Consider the following 19,723-nt stretch of genomic DNA (forward strand, 5'->3'; position numbering starts at 1 on the left):
GGGGTAGGATCTGGTTCCGCCCTGCTTGCTGATGTACCACACCACTGACATGTTGTCCATTTGAATAGCAATTGTCCCAGAAGGAAGAGAGTCTTGAATTGCTTGCAACACCAGGAGCACAGCTCTCATTTCCAGGACATTTATGTGCAGATGGTACCTGTGAGGTTGCCAAGTGCCTTGGACTGTCCTGCCCAAATAATGCCCCCCCCACCCTATCAGGGAGGCATCTGTCATCACTGTGGCTACCAGAGGGGGTTGAATGAAAGGTCTGCCCTGAGTAATTAGTGGGGAGACCATCCACCAAGAAAGATGTCTTTTGCATGCATCCATGATTAGGATCATGTGAGTCATGGGTAGCTCTTGGAAAGACCACTGCGTGAACAGAAGCCACTGAAGAATTCTCATATGAAAGTGTGCGAGTGGGATTAGAAGAATGGCTGCTGCCATGGAACCCAGAGTTTGAAGGACGTACCTGACTTGGATCCTTTTGCTCTGCATCAGAATCTGTACTTGCTGATGAACTGCGGACACCCTTTCTAGTGGTAGCCTTGCAAACATATCCCTTGTGTCTAAATCTGCTCTTATGTAAGTGATAGATTGCCAGGGCAACAAGGCAGATTTTTCAAAATTTATTATAATGCCTAGCTGGGTGCAGATTGTTATTGTGTAGTCCCGTGCTTGCAGGAGTTGATGCCTGGTGGTAGCAGTGAGGAGCCAGTAATCTAGATATGGAAACACCTGGAATCCTTTACGTCTCAGGTGAGCCGTGACCACTGCCACACATTTGGTCAACACCCTGGGGGCTGTGGTGAGAGCATAAGGCAGAGCTCTGAACTGATAATGACTGGCCCCCAGCCGGAAGCGAAGATATCTCCTGGAGCGTCTGTCCATCTTGATGTGGTAGTACGCGTCCTGAAGATCTATCGAGCACATCTGATTGTCCTGACACAGAAAGGGTAGAATGGACTGTAGCATGACCATCTGAAACTTTGTTCTTTGTACAGACTTGTTTAGTCTGCTGAGATCCAGAATTGGTCTCCAGTCCCCTGTCTTTTTTCGTACTAAAAAGAACCTTGAGTAAGTTCCAGATCCATGCTGGTCTGCTGGGACTTCCTGGATGGCTCTTTTTTCTAGCAGTTTTGAAACTTCTTTTACTGCTTGCTCCTTCAGATCGGGTGGAACATCTGGAAGGGTCTTCCTTGACTGTAAGGGGGGGTTGATGGAAGGGAATTGTGTAACCTCCGGATATAATGGACCCTACCCATTTGTCTTGTGTTAAACTTTGCCAGGCTTTTGGGTACAGTGAAAGTCTTCCCCCGACTGCCTCCAGAGGTGAGCAGCCAGGCAACCCTTCAGGGATGCTGGAAGGGCTTATCAGAGAAAGATTCTCTGTTGCCCTGGTTCTGGGGACCCCCTCTGCCATGAGGGTGGCATCTATTATTGTTGTTTCCCCCTCTGCCTCTGGAGGAAAAATCACTACGTGTGTCAGGCAAGGCTCCCTGAGATTTATGGAACCACATCTTCCCACTCTTCTGACCCATGAGGTAAGGTCTAGAGGGAGTGGAAAAATGGACTCCCACGGCAGAGAGAGTCTTGCCTTCTTGCTCAAACCTAGTCAAAGTGTCTTTCACCTGTGGTCCAAAAAGAAAGGAACCATCAAAGGGATTGTTGGTGAAGGACGCTCGAAAGGGTTCTGCAAAGTTACAAAGCCGCATTGACGCATGACTCCTAAGGGCCACACTCATACCTGCAGCTCTACACGCCCCATCAGCTGCATAGGAAATGAGCCTCATGAAGGAGTTAACAACAGAATTAAGCGTCACTAGCTGGGAAGCTACTTTGGCTTGTGCTCCCTCAGCTGTTGGATCTTGAAGGGTATCTCCAAGCTCTTTAAGGAGATCCCTTTGATGCTGGGTAAAATGACATAGGTAGTCCAGTGACCTCATAGAGAAGGTCGCTGAAGTGAACATTCACTTCCCGTATCTGTCCTTTGTCCTAGACTCCTTGTTAGGGGGATGGACAGATGAAGAGGTCTCCGCTAACTCTTTTCTGGTGGCTGATGCTACCCCCATGGCATCAACAGGAACACCTTTTGAAAGGAATTGCTTATCCTGGGGTGCTGTAATGAATTTACCAGGTCTCCTTGGAGTTGGTTCCACTGTATCCAAGCTGACCAAGCCTTTTGAACCACCACTGTCATAAGAGGATCGAAAGGCGGAGAAACCCAGGAGGTGGAAGGTCGGGAACTGAAAGCATCCAGAAATACAGACTCATCCTAGGTGGGGGCTAGGGGATTCCAGTTCCCCCTCTGCTTAAGCATTTCTAGGATGTCCAGGAAGGAAACATCTTCAGAGGGGGATCTCAGGGACCCTTCCGAATCATCTAAGTCTGTATCAGAAGTGACAGACTTGGGGGAGTCAATGTGCTTCCTCTTACACTTTTTCTTCCAAGGGGGCTCCTCTGAGTGATCAGGAGAGGCCTCGGAAGAGGAGGAAATACCCAATGGGGTGTCCTGGAGCATCAGTTCCCTATGCTTAGGGTCTGGAGGAGAAGCAGAGGTTGGCACAGACAATACAGGGGACGGAGCCAGTGGGGCTGAAAGTGGAGCTGACTCAGAGGACAGCACACTCCGCATGACATCAAAGGCATCCCTGCCATGATGTAGAGAAAGCTCTGGTTCTGAAAAAATAGGAATCCTTCTCCGCACCAAGGGGGATGGCTCCAAGGCTGATGTTGGAGCCGAGCTCACCTGCGCCAAAACTCCGAGAGGGATAATGGGGTTGGACAAGGGTCCGATGCCATTCGCCCCCTTGGAGCCGATGAGGGAGCCACAGCGCCTAGATCCCTCGATGGAAGGTACCACAGAGGGAACCGGAGCCGACTTCGGAACCGAAGGAGATAGAGTTATGACTCATTGGAGTCTGAGGAGGAACATCAAGAGAAGTGGACACAGCTGATACCTGTTGAGGAGGGCTGGACAACAATTTAGCTAGTGCCTGCAACTTTAGCAACCTACTAACTACTCTCTCCACATCATGATCCGACAGCCTAGAGGATCGAGAGGAGTGAGAGGATTGGTGACTACGCTCGCTCTGAAGTAAAGGAGACCGAGAAGCCGACTGCACCGACTCTAAGGAAGGGGACCTCAGCCTCTTGTGGCTCCACGACTGCTCTGAAGCCTGTGATCGAGCCGACGGGGAGGTTGTCTTATTGGTGCCAGCCAGAACCGACGTAGAAGGTAAATCCTGTACTGAAATCGGCTCCGAAATTGGAGCCGACAGCTTAGTGGATTTAGGGGATTTCACTGGCTGTAAACTCTTGGCCGGTGAATACTGGGGTTATAATAGACCCCTAAGAATCAACTTATTCTTATGCTCATGCAGGACTCGTGGACTAAAGGCATGGCAAACAGAACAAGAGTCCTGCAGGTGCACAGCGCCTAAACAATAGACGTAAGAAGTGTGCCCATCTGTCAGAGACATTTTCTGATAGCATGAGTCACACTTTTTAAACCCAGAAACCTTAGATTCCTTGGACATACTGTACTGGAGAAGGAAACCAACCAATTCAGCCAACAATAAAAAAGAGAGCAATATTCAGTTCTACAAGAACAAAAAACACACCTACTAGGAAAGGATATAGACAAAGGTTTTTTTTTTTTAAGAAGGTAATAGGAAAGCCTCTAATCTAAATGGCTAGCCTATAAGAAAAAAGCAGTAGGAAAGCCTCTAAGTTAAATGGCTAACCAGGATGAAGGGGGGAAGGGTGGGGGATAAATCTCTAAGTTAAACGAGTTCTACAAAAGGAGGGATACTATAGAATAAACAATTATCTACCACAGTAACAAAACTATCGCTAACAATAAAATACTAGAAGAGTTACATTCTAGTAAGAATTGACACAAAAAATTTTATACAAGCCTGAGCCAGAAAAATGACACCTCGCAAATGAAGCGGCAAACGAGATCTGGGTAGCTATCGCTAGGCATCATGGGATAAGGGGTAGCCTCAAGCCAGTAAACAGCTCTCGAGTTATTGAAGATGGCCGAGTCAGCTCCGATCCCAACCAGCAAGAATGAAGGCAAGATAGACAACTTAACATCAGATCCTTCCAAGCAAACTGCAATTCCCAAGATGCCAGCTCCAGACAATTTTCATGCCCTGCAACATTTTCCTGGCAATGGTCAACTACCTAGTTAAGTTCATTCCAGACATGAGCCAACTTTCAGCACCACACAGAGAGCTGACACACAAAGATGTAGCTTGGTCATGTTTAGAGCAACACCAGGGAGCATTTGATGTCCTGAAATAGGGAATTGCCACTCCACCAACTCTCAGACACTATGATGTTCACAAACCAGTTACTCTTTCTTGTGATGCTTTGAACTTTGGTCTTGGTGCACTCATTCTTCAAGAGGGTAGACTAGTAGTGTATGCATCAAGAACTCTTACACAAACTGAAATGCAGTATGTTCAGATAGAGAAAGAACTCTTGGCAATTGTGTTTGCATGTTCAAAATTATGTGCTTATATTTATGATAGACCTGTCCAAATTGAAACAGATCATGAACCTCTAGTCACTATTTTGAGATATCCTATGCATTCAGCTCCTGCCAGATTGCAAAGCATGATGCTGAAATTGCAAAAATATAATTTCAATCTTGTCTACACAAAAGAGAAACTTCTTTATCTTGCTGATACATTGTCCAGATTGCCCAGAAATACCACTGAACAGCATGAAAATGAAGAACTTGATTTTGAAGTCATGGAAGTGAGAATTTTTTCTTCTACACATCTTGATGAGCTTAGACGTCATACAGCCAAAGATACAGTTCTTCAGAAGCTCAACCACTTTATCAGTCGAGGATGGCCATTAAAACAATCTTGCTTATCAGTTGACCTACAACCTTATTTTCCATACAGAGATGAGATTTTGTTTGTCAATGGCATCATCATGAAAGGTCCAGAAGTGATTGTTCCAAAGCCCTTGCAACCAGAGTATATTACTATTTTGCACTGTGGCCACCCAGAAGTAGACTCTATCAAAAGAAGCATGACAGAACTAGTATTTTGGCCTTCTATGTCACAGGATATCGAGAGAGTATTTTTATCTTGTTCTGTATGTAATGGCACTAAGCCACATCAACAGAAAGAACCACTTCAGCTAAACCAGATTCCTGGACTACTGTGGTCAAGTCTGCACAAAGTTATTTCTGACAATGGTACACAGTTTACAAGCTAACAGTTCAAAAGATTTGCTGAAGAGTGGGACTTTACTCATGTTACAAGTAGCCCTGAGTATCCATAGTCAAATAGTTTGGCAGAATGTGCAGTACAAAGTGCAAAACAATTACTAAAAAAGTCAGAACAAGACAATAGTGATGTTTTCTTGAATCTTTTGAATCTCAGAGATGTTCCTCATGATAAACATCTTGGTTCACCTGCACAGAGACTACTGTCCAGACAAACCAGAACCACGTTACCTATTATATATATTCTTTCCACATGTTATACCACTAGATGTACTTACATAACTATTTTCTTCTTACTTTCCTTTATCCTCAATTACTGTACATTATGCTAGTATTCTCCAAGAATGTCACTTGTAACAATATTTTTGTAACAATATTTTTACCATTTATGTTCTACTTACTGCATTTTTACACTTTATAACTATGTCACCAGTTATAATGTTTTCTTTTACTCTGTTATTTTCATGTATTTCTTTAATGTAAATTCATTTTAACTTTGGAGCTTATCTCCCCGGGCCTCTACTGAAAATGGACATATATCCAGCTAGACTAGCCCAGTCAACAAATGTAAAATAAAATAAAATAAATAAAATAAAATAAATTAGTAGTACATTGTTGGTTCCATGTGTCAAGAACAACAGATCAGTGAAAGCCAATTTGTTAAAGAAGCACTTATCTCAGAAGTCCTATTATGATAATGCCAGCAAAGACATTGGTAATCTCCAAACTCTGAACCTCACCCGGTTCGGGTTTGTAAAAGGCAGATCATGTCTCCTAAACCTGATTGACTTCTTTGAAACAGTCACCAAAGCAGTAGACGAGGGTAAGGTGGTTCACACAGCCTATCTAGATCTCGCCAAGACTTTTGACACCATCCCCCACTCTGGAATTATAGATAAGCTCACTAAACTAGGTATAAATCTCTATGTCACAAAATGGGTTGCCAACTGGCTCACTGACAGAATCCACACTGTGAATGTAGCAGACTCCAAATCTGACTTCAGACCAGTGAAAAGTGGAGTACCACAGGGTTCAGTCCTGGGTCCTCTCCTGTTTGGCATCTACTTTTCTGAAGTACAGGCATCTACAACTTTCTTCTCCCTTTATGTTTTTTCTCCAGTTGAGCATACTTCTATTACCTAATTCCTCTACCTCCGGCTGTGCCTTACTGGACTCCAAAGACCAACTTTAGTCACCTAACTAATGCTGCTTGTGCAGCTCCTCACCTGGGTAACCAAAGTACCCCCCTGGATTGAAAGCCAAGCTAAACTAAGATTGTATGTCAAATAATATTATATCTTCCCCTAAATGCACATGTTAGTGTTGTAATACTTGCTAGGTGTCCTATTTAAACTTCCATATCAGCCAGCAGCCATAGCCCCCTCTGCTTGCCTTTCTTACACTCAATTCACTCTTTCCCTAGTCATCCCAGCCTTCCCAGGATTTCTAACTCCCTCAAGCCTTTCCCTTGAAAATTACTTTTTCTTTCTTCTACTTCCACCCATCTACTGTAGTCTCCACTCTGTGTAATTACAGGTTTTGACCACTAGATGGCTGTATTCACCCACTTCTAATTTCACTCACTTCTCTACTTTCCTCTCATTATTAACTATTTTACTCCAATTCACTCTTACTGCTCTACCTTCCACTTACTATAGTCTTACAACCCTAGTATCTAGCCCTCTTTCTCTTCTTCTCTAGCCTTATACAAGCCCTTACTCTCCCTCTGCCTTTTAATTTTTCCTTTCCTTCTCTCACTACCACTGCCTTTTTTCTTACCTTCTCTTGGTCTTACCTTCTTCTTTACTGATTGTTTTTTCTCCCTGCTATTACCTTCCTCTGTGTCTGCCCCGCTCCGTTCGTCCTGCGGGCTCACTCCACTCCCCTCCCTATCCCCAATTTCCACCCACCCCCAGTAGTCCTAACCATATACTGCTATAACGACTCCCCCTCCCATTATCAACCTATTGCTTTATTCCTTAACTTACCAACCACACCCCCTAATTTACAACTCCTTAATTAAACTAATTACCTTCCTTGGCCTACTCCCTCTCATCCCTACATCTCATCCTGTACTAATTTGTTTCTATAGCACTCTCTCTTCCAAACTTTCTTGGCCTACTCCCTCACCTCCCTACAACTCATCCTGTACTAAACATTTTATTTATAACACTCTCTCTTGCAACCAATTTTATTCACATAATTAGACACTTCCTCCCTACTCAACCTCTTATAACACTCTCTCCTTTTACTTACTACACTCCCTCCAACAACCTACTCTCACCACTTATCTACACATCCCTATGGCCCCAACACAAAAATCTATACTCACAAACATCCTACTCTTGACTACAACTCTTGCTTCTCTTACTATACCATACACTCTAACCTTCTTCGAACATTCTTCTCTTCCTGAACAACACCACCACTACCATCAAACTCTACCATCTTCTTTCTTCTACCCCCTCAACCACAGTAATGTAACCTCCACCTCTAGCTATATATTACCAAAATATCATAGAGCTACCCATCTTACTTACTCCCTTATAAAAAAAATAAATAAATAATTATGACAAATTTCTTAAATTTGTAGAATATCCTCATCTACACCCCCTATTATATAGTTGCAGCACCATGGATGGTTTCGAGCTTTGTCGTTGCCACCAACATAGTGCGCTCTCAGGAGCTTGAACCAGGTTTCAGTTACAGCACAGACATCGATGTTCTCCATACTGAGACTTCTGGCATGAGCAGCATTACCCTCAGTTTCTTTTCTTTTTTTTTTTTGGGGTAGGTGGTAGGTTTATTTGAGCCTGCTAAAAAAAAAGGCTATGGGGGGGGTGGCAAGAGCTAGCCAAAATCCGAATCCCAGGGTGACAGGTGCAAGCCGTCCCCTTAACAGTGTGGCTTGTCAAGCATGTCATCATTCAGAGACTGAACACTGGATCCCCTTTGAATGACACAGACATTAAGCCAATTTGTTAAAGCTGATCATCTTGTCTCTATATTGTGGCATCATTCTTGGTGATATTAGATGGTGATATTCACCCAAACCCTGGCCCTATTACTGATAATGCCAATAACCTACAAAACCAAATAGTGCCTGTTATCACTACCTTATCAAAGTCACCTAACTCCCCCTTATAGCTCACTTTAACATTCGTAGCATAAACAATAAAATAACCCACCTACATGCACTCTTAGATGTTCACTCATTTGATATTCTCTGTATTACAGAGACATGGCTAAAGCCCTCAACTCTGGACCAGGAGATTACCTTTCCTGGTTATAACATCCTAAGATGTGACCGTAAAACCAAAAAGGGTGGAGGTATAGCCATTTTGTACAAATCTAAACTCCAAGTATCACCCTTCGGTATACTCCTACCACCAGATACCAATTCAGAAACCCTTACTGCCAAACTTCAAATCAACAACTCCAAATCTATCTATCTAATTTGCACATATCTCCCCCCTAGAAATAATACCAATACTCTTGAAAACATACTTAGTTACCTCTCTACCCATCTACCTCAGGAGACCATAGCATTAGGTAACTTTAATATAGACTGGGTTACCTACAATTCCCCTAATCCAACTAACCACATAAATCTTTATGGATTCTCACAAATTATAACCACTCCTACTAGAATCCATAAGCCAAGCAGTAAAGCAACCACCCTAGATTGGATCCTTATCAACAGCCACCTTGATACCTATAAACCAGGAACCCTTCCTGACGATATCAGTGATCACATGCTAACCTACATTATTAAACAAAAAGTCCATATCCCAACTATTAACAACTTTAAAACCTCTCACTACAAAAAGTTTTTTAATCCAGAGAGCTTCTGAAATAAACTGAAAGCATGTGACTGGTCACCAATGTCTCATCATCAACTTGATGAAGCAGTGACCTATTTTAACACTAAATTTCTTCAAATCCTAGATTACCACGCCCCTATCGCTCTTCATGTATTAAAACCAAAATTGCCCCCTGGCTCACAAAACAAACTAAGCAAAACATCCTTCTTAGAAATAAAATCTGGGCTAAATGCAGAGCCTCCAAATGTCCATCGGATCACCTTTACTTTAAACAGTTAAGAAATGCCACCAAGAAATCTATTCTTAGAGACAAAAAAGACTATTTCCTTCATCTCCAACAAACCCATCCACAAAATCCACAAAAGTTCTGGTCAAGTATAAACAAACTTTTTCAGCCAGGACACTCTTCAACTCCTGCCCCAGCAGGATTCAACCATAATAACTCCAACCAGATTCCCGATGCTTTTAATACCTACTTTACTGAAGCCATTCAAACCCTAGCCAATACTCTGCCACCAATGACCACTTCCCCATTAAATTCCACTAGGACTCCTTCTCCCACCTTTCAAATACAACCTGTACCTACATCCCTAATCTGTAATCTCCTTCAAAAACTAAAACCTTGCACTCCATCTGCTGACTGTCTGCCAGCTGAATACCTGCAAACTGCAGCAAAAGCCATAGCCTACCCCATCTCCATCCTTATCAATAGAACTATTTTAGAAAGCAAAATTCCTGCCATATGGAAAATATCCCACATCATCCCATTACATAAAGGTGGGTCATCTACTGAGCTCTCCAACTTTTGGCTTATTGCCTTACTCTCTCCAATAGCTAAGATAATGGAGAAATGCATTCACGGACAACTACCTGACCACCTTCTCCAAAATAACCTACTTGCCAACTGCACAACCACTGCCCTGCTGTCCTTTTCTGACTCCATAAACAAAAATCATAACAATAACACTTTTTTCCTCTGCACTATTTATTGACCTTTCGAAAGCCTTTGATATGGTAAATCACAACATACTTATAGACATACTAAAAGCCCAATCACTTGACCCACAAGCATTACAATGGTTTAAGTCCTACCTGGAAAACAGACAGCAAGCAGTACTTTGGGATAATAATCTTTCTACATCCTCCCAGTGAATACTGGAGTACCCCAAGGCTCCATCTTAGGACCCCTACTCTTTTCATTATTTATTAACGATCTTCATACCCAAATTCCTCAAGCTACCTGCATACAATATGCAGATGACTCTACTTGTTCAGCCAAGACCATAGCCTCTCTCCAATCCCTCACTCAAACTGTATTCAACAGTGTTGAAAATTGGTTCACGCAACACTGCCTCCTCCTGAACCCCCCAAAAAAAACAAAATTATTGCTCTTTGCTCCAACTCTAAAATCACCTCAACTGTACTTCACAATAACCTCAAACAATGGAACTAACATAACCCCTGACACTACAACCCGTCTACTAGGTGTAACAATTGATAACAACCTTAGCTATGATGACCATATTAATTCTACAATAAAGTCTGTTAACAAAAATCTAGGCACCCTTTACAGAATCAAACCCTTCCTCACCCCATCAGCCAGAATGACTATTGCCCAGACCCACCTAATCTCTACCCTGTTCAGTGCTTCTGCGATATATACAAATCTATCTAAGAACAACCTTACCAAACTTTCCACCAGTTATAATAATATAACCAGATTTGCTACTGGTACCCCATTTAGAACTCATCACTGTCTCAACCTTAAACAATGGGGATGGCTACAACTGCAAAATCAACTACTTTGTCAACAACTAGTTATCACCCAAAAGATCCTTTATCACCCTAACAATACCCCTATCCTCACAAATCTGATCACACCATACAAAAATCTTGAAACACTACGCTCATCTAATAAGCTCCTTGTTGCCACTACTAAGTCAAAAAACAAAGCTGGGGACTCGCTTTTCTCCAACACAGTAGGTAAAAACTGGAACCAGCTTCCTACTGAACTATCCACCCTTGCTTCAACTTTCCTATTTAAAAAACAACTTAAAGAACATCATAAATCTCACTGGCTTTGTCCATGCTCTAATCCTGACTGACATCTTATTCCCCTTCTTGCTCTCTCTACACTTCTCTCCCATACTATTCTTTGATGCTTACTTTGTAATCTATATTCTAAAAAAAATAAATAAATAAATAAATAATTATATATTTTTGTTTTTGTTTCTCTCTCTGCTATTGGATATTAACTTCAACCTACTAAATGACATTACTATTTTTGTTCTTGCCAACACAGCCAATGTACTGTAACTTACTTGACTAATTACTATATATTGTATTCTTTGTCACTGCTAGTGCTTGGAGCTTTTCTTCCCGGGCCTCTACTGAAAATGGACATATATCCAGTTAGACTAGCCCGGTTAGGGGTCGCCACAGCGGAACTCCGGTCCGCTAATGATTGAGTTGATTTTTACATGCCGAGTTACCAGCCCTGACGCATGCCTCCACGCAGAAGATGCTCTAGCTGAGAATCAAACCGGACAGCGTCTTACTGTGTGGTGACAACGCTACCGCAGCACCACCACCGCGGGATAAAATAAATAAATAATAATAAATAAATAAATAAATAAACACAAAAGGTCTTTGGATAACAAAGTTCGCAGATGACTGCAAACTAGGAGCCATAAGTGAAACTCCTAACGATGTAGACATCCTACAAAAGGGACTCACTGAGACAGATGCTTGGTGTCAAAGCCATGGCCTCAAGCTCAATGCCAAAAAGTGCACTGTCATCCCCTTTGGTAAAAACTCTGTACCCATGAGCTACCACATAGGCGGTAGTCTACTTAACACAGAAAGTGTGATAAGAGACCTTGGGACACAGGTGGACAGTAGTCTCTCCTTTGATAATCACATTGCCACAGTAGTCAGGAAATCCTTCTATGTGGCACACCTTATCACAAAAGGGTTCTCATCCAGGAAAAAAGAGGTCATTGTTCTCCTCTACTCATCACTCATTAGACCCATTATAGAGTACAACGGCCCTTTTGGTATGTACCTCACAAGACATCTACAACAACTGGAAAGGCTGCAGAAATACCTCACACAGAGGATTAATGGCCTCAAACAGATGCTCTATGCAGACCATCTCAAAAAACTCCAGCTTTACTCCGCCACATATCACCTACTCAGAGGTGATCTCTGCCTAACATACAAAGCTATGTCAAACCCAGAGCTGTTGGACATGCTCCACTTAAAGAAATCCCAATCCCTCTGAGCTACACGCTCTAGGGACCTAAACCTTGTCACCACAATAAACAGAACATGCTAGAGGGATAGATTCCTGTCCCAGAGACTTCCCATACTCTGGAACAAACTACCTATCTTTATCAAACAAAGCTCCTCATTAGCACTCTTCAAAAAAATCTTGATGATTAGATGGGAAATACGAAATTCACCCCAGGGATCACCTCTCTGGCTCTGCTCAACAGGGGCACAGGAAAATAATTTTCTTGGGTGGCGAAAGCCAGGGTACCTTTTTGGCTAGGCTTGTATAGGCCCTAGGGCCAATAGCCTAGTAACTACCCATGAACCTATGAAACTACTTAATCTATTACATGAAGGAGAGATAGTGAGGATGCAGACGTCCAAAGATTTTGATTGGATTGGAGTTGTGAAGAATATGTATATGTCCAGAGCCAATATCATACATTGTGGAATCGCAAGGAGAAGAATTTAGGTGGAATCAAAAACATTTAATCCCGGTGTCCGAGCCTGTATTGCAGTATAATATCTGTGAGAAAGACTCTGTATCTCAGAGTGAGGTATCCAGCATTCCAGTTCCAGAGGGCATTCCAGTAAATTTCCCTGTTCCTGAGATGAATCCCGAAGTTCCAGAATCTGTTTGTTCACCTATGACTGTCCCTGTTGCTAAACCCAGTTCTTATTGCTATATCACTAGATCAGGTTGCATTTCAAGACCATGTTCGAGATACATGGCAACTTGGACATAAAGACATGAAACATAAGAACATAAGTGGTGTATCTATTTCTTATTGTTTATACAATTGCTCTCTCTATTCTCAAATGTGATTATAATGTGGGCAATTCATTAAAGATGGAGGATGTAGATCAATATGTGTTCACCTTTAAGAAGCTTTCTAGGGGCTTCCATAAGTGTATAAACACTGAGCACATGCGAGCCTGACTGACATTTTGTAGTAAGCTGTTGAGATGTAAGCATGTATGTCTGTGTAGACTATCAGCTAATCAGTTTGTTTATATTTTGTACTGCTGCTATCCATCCTGATGTGTTTCTACATAATAAAGCAGTAAACAAACTACCCCACCTGTTTGGTGAAGCAAGACAACGGACATTTATCTTCTGCAGGAGAAAGAATCACAGCTTCAATACCATATACAGAAATATAAAATGATAATATAAGGGGCACTCTGTAATTATATTGTACCAGCACTTTATCCCACACTGAGTAAGTCAAGCAGGTAGAGCCTTATCATTCATTCATCCCTATCCCAGACTCCAGAAGGTGATTGAGCCACTAATTCCACTTGGGTCATCTGGGTTATAGCCAAGGCTTTATTCCTCTGTGTCAACATCTAGCAATTGTTAACAGCTTTTATAAAATTATTTTTGTTATGTCTTCACTGTATGCCTCCTTACCAACCTGTGAAGAAGGATACTAGTGTGATCCTTGATTAGGGGCAATACTTCCACTATAATTAATTAAGCTCCAAAAATGACTGTAACCTATTCATACAGGGTGTTTGCATGAGAGGAAATACTTTGAGTACAGTCTTAGCAGAGTCAGAAGAAAGAAGAAAATCCTTTTTATCCAGCACAGTGCCCCATACACTTGATTTGTTCCTTGTCATATTCACATTTACATTTTTTACTCTGAATCCACATTGTTATAGTCTTTGCAACACTTTCTGCAATTTTCTAAACTGTTTTGTCTCTCTCGCTCTTTCTAGTTTTCCTTTGACCAATAAATCGTCTAGATGACCACTACTTCCACATCTATCAGGGGTTTGCAATAATTCCTTGGAAAACTGGAAGGTGCAAAATTAATACTTAATGGTAACTTTCAGAAAATCTCAATGATTTATATATTATATTATATTATATTATATTGTATTGTATTATATGGGTTCCTATTATATAATCATAGATGCAATTCTTCAAATGCATCTTGATCAAACTTGAAAGCATGAAACAGCAAAATAGCAAAACGGATATAAGCAATTTCTTTCCCTGGGAAAGAAATCACTTGTCCGCCTCCATTACTTTGCCATTTTCCTCACTATAGTGCGATCTCAGAGTTGGTATATTTAAGTAGGGGGGTGTGGATGGCACAGCCCCCCCACATTGGGGGGGTATGTGGGGTGAAGCCACCCACTTTATGTAATGTTTTGAAGTTTTTATTTTTATTATTTTTTTTTTTTGTGGAACAGCGATTTTTTTCTCTTGGAAAAAAAATGGTTGTTCCAAGTGTTCGGGATTGTAAGCGTCCGCTTACATGGGGTCGATAAATCAGCATTCGCTTTTTTAACCATTTGCTGATTTAATATAGACCCTATTATATCATATTATAATTGTAGATTCATCAACCAGTAACATTTGCTGATAAGTTTTTGAGAACAGAGTTTCACCACTCAACATGGCCATAAACTTTTCTACTCATAGCAATTTATATTATTAGTTATTTACTGACATCATATATCTTTCTGTTCTGCAACTTGACTCTCAACTAACTCAAGATCAGCAAAGCATTATTTCAAGCTAGTGGATTCCATTGCCTCTGCTTTTTCGGACTAATTGTAGTAGTTTTTTTCCTAATCTTCCCAGCTCCTTTTCATTTTTCTCCTTCATTACATCTGTTTTGAGACAACTGTTACACAACTTTGGAGGAACATTTGGATCCTCCAATATGGAACCTTTAGCACTGTGCAGTGTGCATAGCTCTTCTTGGAACACTTACACAAATGGCAAGTAACTTTAGCTCTTATTTTGCACTCTGCTCCATTAATTTAATCTGCTTTTAGTTTAAAATAGGTTTTGTAACCAGTACTTCCAACACAAAGGTGGATCTTCTTGCTTCAGCATTATTAATTGTAATCTATTTGCCATTATCACACTGTAGACATCATCTAGCCTAGTACCATCAGTTTCTCTCCAGCATAGGTTTTTAAGTTTAAATGTAGCAACTGTAATAACTTCTTTAGAAACACAGAATGAAACCATTTATTTCTCTGAAATAATGAATAAAGTAACCTCTGTGCAAGTATTCTTGCCTAATTTGTGCTGTTCACAAAAAAAAAATAATTTACTTTGAAAACACAGCCAACCCAATGGCATTTGTGCAGCCAGTGACCTGAGTTCGGGAGCAAGTTCTGGCTGCTGGTACAGCCAGCCAGAAGGTGGTGAGGGGAAAGGTTGAAGCATCTGACAGACAGCTCTCCTATCTCTGGGAGGGGGGTCAGAGAAAACTACTTGCTGTGTGACTTCTGGTGGAGACTGCATACCTTACTTTCAAGCAGTTGAAGGGGGAGTGAGAGATATGCTGGAATTATTTTACATAGCTGATGATGATGCTTCTGGTGCCTAGTTCATGTTTTACCATAAGGACTTCACTCCCAGGCCCTATAATTTGGTAAAAAGGTCAACTTTATGAAAAGTCAGAGACCCACCTGGTGAAGGGATACATCCAGAAATGGCTGGTAAGGAACTATTTAGGTTCCCATGGGGAGTAGATGAGTTGTGCATAAACATAGCTGGAGGGTTAGTGGTAGGGTTGGATGTAAGAAAGACTACTTTGTAGTCATATCCTAAAACCCTTTTTACTTTTACTTTGGTTGTGGGAATATCACTTATTGCAACATAGTTACATTATGCATCCCACCTTCCTAGAACTTCAGCATTTAATTTATTTTTATTTTTCCATGTTTTTAGACTAGGCCACCTGCCATCCATCTAGCTGATCACCATGACTCTACTCACTTGCACCCTAATGGAGTGAAAGATTGTCATCAAAACAGCCATCGAGAGGTTTTTAAGAAGTGTGCCCACCTGCCACTGAGCATGCCCAAAAGATGAAGAAGGATTCAGTGTGCAATATGCTTTATCAATTGCATAGCGTATATTTCTGTGATTGACATAACCCATTAGAAGGATATGCCCCTTCCAGGCAGCACCTTTATGAGATCTCTAGTCATCACTGGAGATTCTAGCATGGAATTGTACCCCAGGCATGCATGACTCAAGTTCTACTTAACAGTTCAGTAGGAGTTTCCTCATCACTATTTGCCTGCCCCTCACCAGCTCCTCCAGAGCCATGGGAACTAAATGAACATGGGTTATTTTGATCAGAGTCAGAGCTTTATCTCTCTTTGCCTAAGAGTCGGCGCCTGGCATTTTGATTCATTGAAAACAACAGTCCTGGAGTCTATGTTTTTTTTTTTACTAACTATAATGTTTAAAAAGTACCCTTCTGATTTACTACTTCAGTTTTGACTTTATACACTGCATCAACAGATACCTCATGCTTTCTCAACTGCTGCATCTCTCTGTCTACCATTTTCCTGCTCTGAGACATCTGAAAAGCTTTTTTTTTTACTAGGACAACTGCTTTCTTTGGAATGTTTCACTTCAAATACCACTAATCAATCTATCTTGTACTGTCGCATCTAAGAATGAAACATATTCACAGGTAACTGTATACTGTTTAAAGTATGGGGCATATTGTGCCATAGTCTCTTTTGATTTGTGATTACAGTGAATAAATCAAAATCCTTCTGCTGTGAGCAGTGATTTGCTTTCAAAAGTGTTCAATATTTTACTATTTCATTGTAACTTTTGTCTTTTCATTTTAATGGCTGTACTATGTTTTGAAGTAGCCCATATGTGGAAGCATCCATTATACTTAATTATGTTGTTGCATACTTTTCTTCAAGAATGTCATTTGTGATTAAAATCTGATTACTTCTGTTAATATATGCTGATAACGTTCTTCCCCATCAACAGCTAATAAAAATGTATGTAAAATGAGAGCTGAAACACAACTTATCAAGAACTTATTTCATCTAAACATAATAGGCAAAGCTTTAAACCAAACACCAGTAAGTTTTACATAGACGCAGATATATATATAAAATCCATGGTTGCATGATAGCTAACAACAACAAAAAAGGAATCCCACAGTACGAACTCTATGATACAATAAAGGAAGAAAAGGCTGAATTTGGGCAATTGGGAGGACAGCGTTTTTCTGTTAGACTGTACACTTCACATCTTCATTTCCCACTAGACCTTCAGTGTCTGACAGTTTAGCTCAGAGTATTAAGACAATGACCTATAACTATAATTTTGGGCTTGTTTCCCTCGGTCTGTTCTTGCAGACCGTGTCATAGTTCTCAATCTCTTATCTACAATATCAGTTACAAACTCAAAAACAATCATTAGCAGAGATCCTAAATCATTGGCACTTTCAAAATATTAATGCTACTCAATTATGAATATGACAGAAAAAGAGGATTTGTAAAAGTACACACTTTTTAAGGAATTATAAATACATGGTTTCTGAAGAATAATAAGTCTGTAGCTATAACATCTAAGACTGTTTATTAACATCAACCTTCACTGTTTTGCTCACCCCCACAAAAAAGTAAATACAGGACATGACAAAATGCTGAGATGAGATCAGGGACATCCCTGGACTGTATTATTTTGAGTCAGCCAAATAGTCATACAGTGCTCCTGGGTTTCCATAGAAAATGGGAGTTGGGCATAGTGGGTGGGCTTACCTGGCTAATTAAAATATGCAGTTTGGGGTAACAGTAGGTGGCCTATAAACATATGTCCAAGAAGTCAATACTTCATGGATGACAATCTGTCATTGCCAACTGGTGACATACTGACTAATTCTAAAGCTGTCCTTTAGAATATATAACGATGTTTGTAAAATCAAAATAGCAATCACTGTGAAGATAAACATCTCTTATATTGAGGCTCCCAACAATCAATCTTGCATTTTTCAAATTTTTCCAAGTGAAACATTACCTGCCCAGGTAATGGTAGTCGTTGAGTAACTGGTGCAGAATGGCTGCTGAGAAAATTGCTGTGGGGTACTCTGCTGCCCAGGGCACTCTGATCATATCCTATTCCTTCAAATGTGATCAAAGCTGAATCTCCACCTAAGATATGGATCGGGATGTCTACCTGAAAACAGTGGAAAGACACAAGTTGAATATGATTCATAACATGCAGCTATGAAAAGGAAAAATCATCAAAATTAGAAAAAACAAATTATGTCACAACTGATATACTGCATACTGATGTGGACACTGGCACAGACCTATAGTATTTGTTGTCCCTCATAACCAACATGCTGGATAATTTAATGCCATGCTGCTTGTATCTTATTTTATCAGGCATGACCATACCCTGCACAGTTTGGACCTATCACAAGGTACAGTTCTCTGAATGCACTCAACATAGCAAATGTTTTGAGGGAGAATGTTGTGTAGCATAGTAACATATGAGCTATCCTTTCACCTTCCATCTGACTTCATTAGCCTTTCTTTCCTTCCTAGCATTATCTAAGCCTGTCTGGCACAAGGCTAGTAGATGTCATTCTTCAGCACCACTTTTTATGACACCACAAACCTATTCATAATGGAAACATATTGTAAGAGATGGTGACAAGCTATCTGTACTGCTGCAATAGTTTTTTCCATGAATACTTCTTATGCTGACTGCCCTTATACAGCAGCTGTACTATATTTTGGGTGTAACATAATTCTGTAAAAATGAGCCAATAAAAATAAAGTTTATCTCACAAATCTTAAGCAAATGACATGTTTTGAATACAATAAAACAGAGGCATTATTTACTGAAGTAATAAAACTCATTTATACGCCATTTTACATGGGGGCAGATGCCCCTGTACACCATAAGGGTAGGGTTATGTAAGTTTGCCCTGATAGTCCAATCTATAGCCCACAGTGAGGTCAGTACATGTTGGAAACAGCAAGCTACTCTGGATTCCTGGCAAATGTGTCAATGCACAATCAATTCATATCAAAATACAGATCACACAGTGACCTATCAGAGACTGTGAGGCTCAACCATCTATCTTTGGGAAGCAGTCTTCTACATGTGTAATACATGTATGCCTAGAATCCCAAGCAGTATTTCTGTATGCTAATGGGGGTGGCTGGGGAAATCAGCTAATATAGATACACGTCTTTACATGCATTGTTTTCATGTGGTTTACATCCCAGTAAACACATCACTGGAGAACATTGGAACAGTTACTGATAGCAGCTTTAAAAATAAGGCTTCCACATATGTAACAGAGGTGTATATAATCTTAGATAGCTGACCTTTTGTGGTTAATAAGTACTGATATGATACACTACAACAGACACGCTAGCATAAATTATATTTGTTTAAAAATATATAACATACTAGTTTATAGCATTAAGAGAATGGTCGAATTTCAGTATCTCGAGACCAGAAGTGCGAAAGTGCAGTTGCTTGAAATTGCATATTGTCGAATGTTATTTGCCATATCTGTAGTAGATATGGTGTGTGCTGTTTTTCCCAGTTTGCTGTCACTTTAAA

The 19,723-nt window shown here is 40.7% G+C and overlaps 1 protein-coding gene across 1 annotated transcript in view; it reads right to left on the reverse strand.

The window, feature by feature from the left end:
- Positions 1-19,723, reverse strand: part of CFAP65 (cilia and flagella associated protein 65) — a 2,328,717-nt gene that overhangs the window by 292,005 nt on the left and 2,016,989 nt on the right. Inside the window, exon 24 of the mRNA XM_044075222.1 lies at positions 18,158-18,316. Coding sequence (XP_043931157.1) covers positions 18,158-18,316 — 159 coding nt within the window. The remainder of the gene's footprint in view (positions 1-18,157; positions 18,317-19,723) is intronic.

Source organism: Protopterus annectens, chromosome 6.part0 (assembly GCF_019279795.1).
Source record: "Protopterus annectens isolate FY-2018-M chromosome 6.part0, PAN1.0, whole genome shotgun sequence".
Classification (NCBI taxonomy): Eukaryota; Metazoa; Chordata; order Ceratodontiformes; family Protopteridae; genus Protopterus; species Protopterus annectens.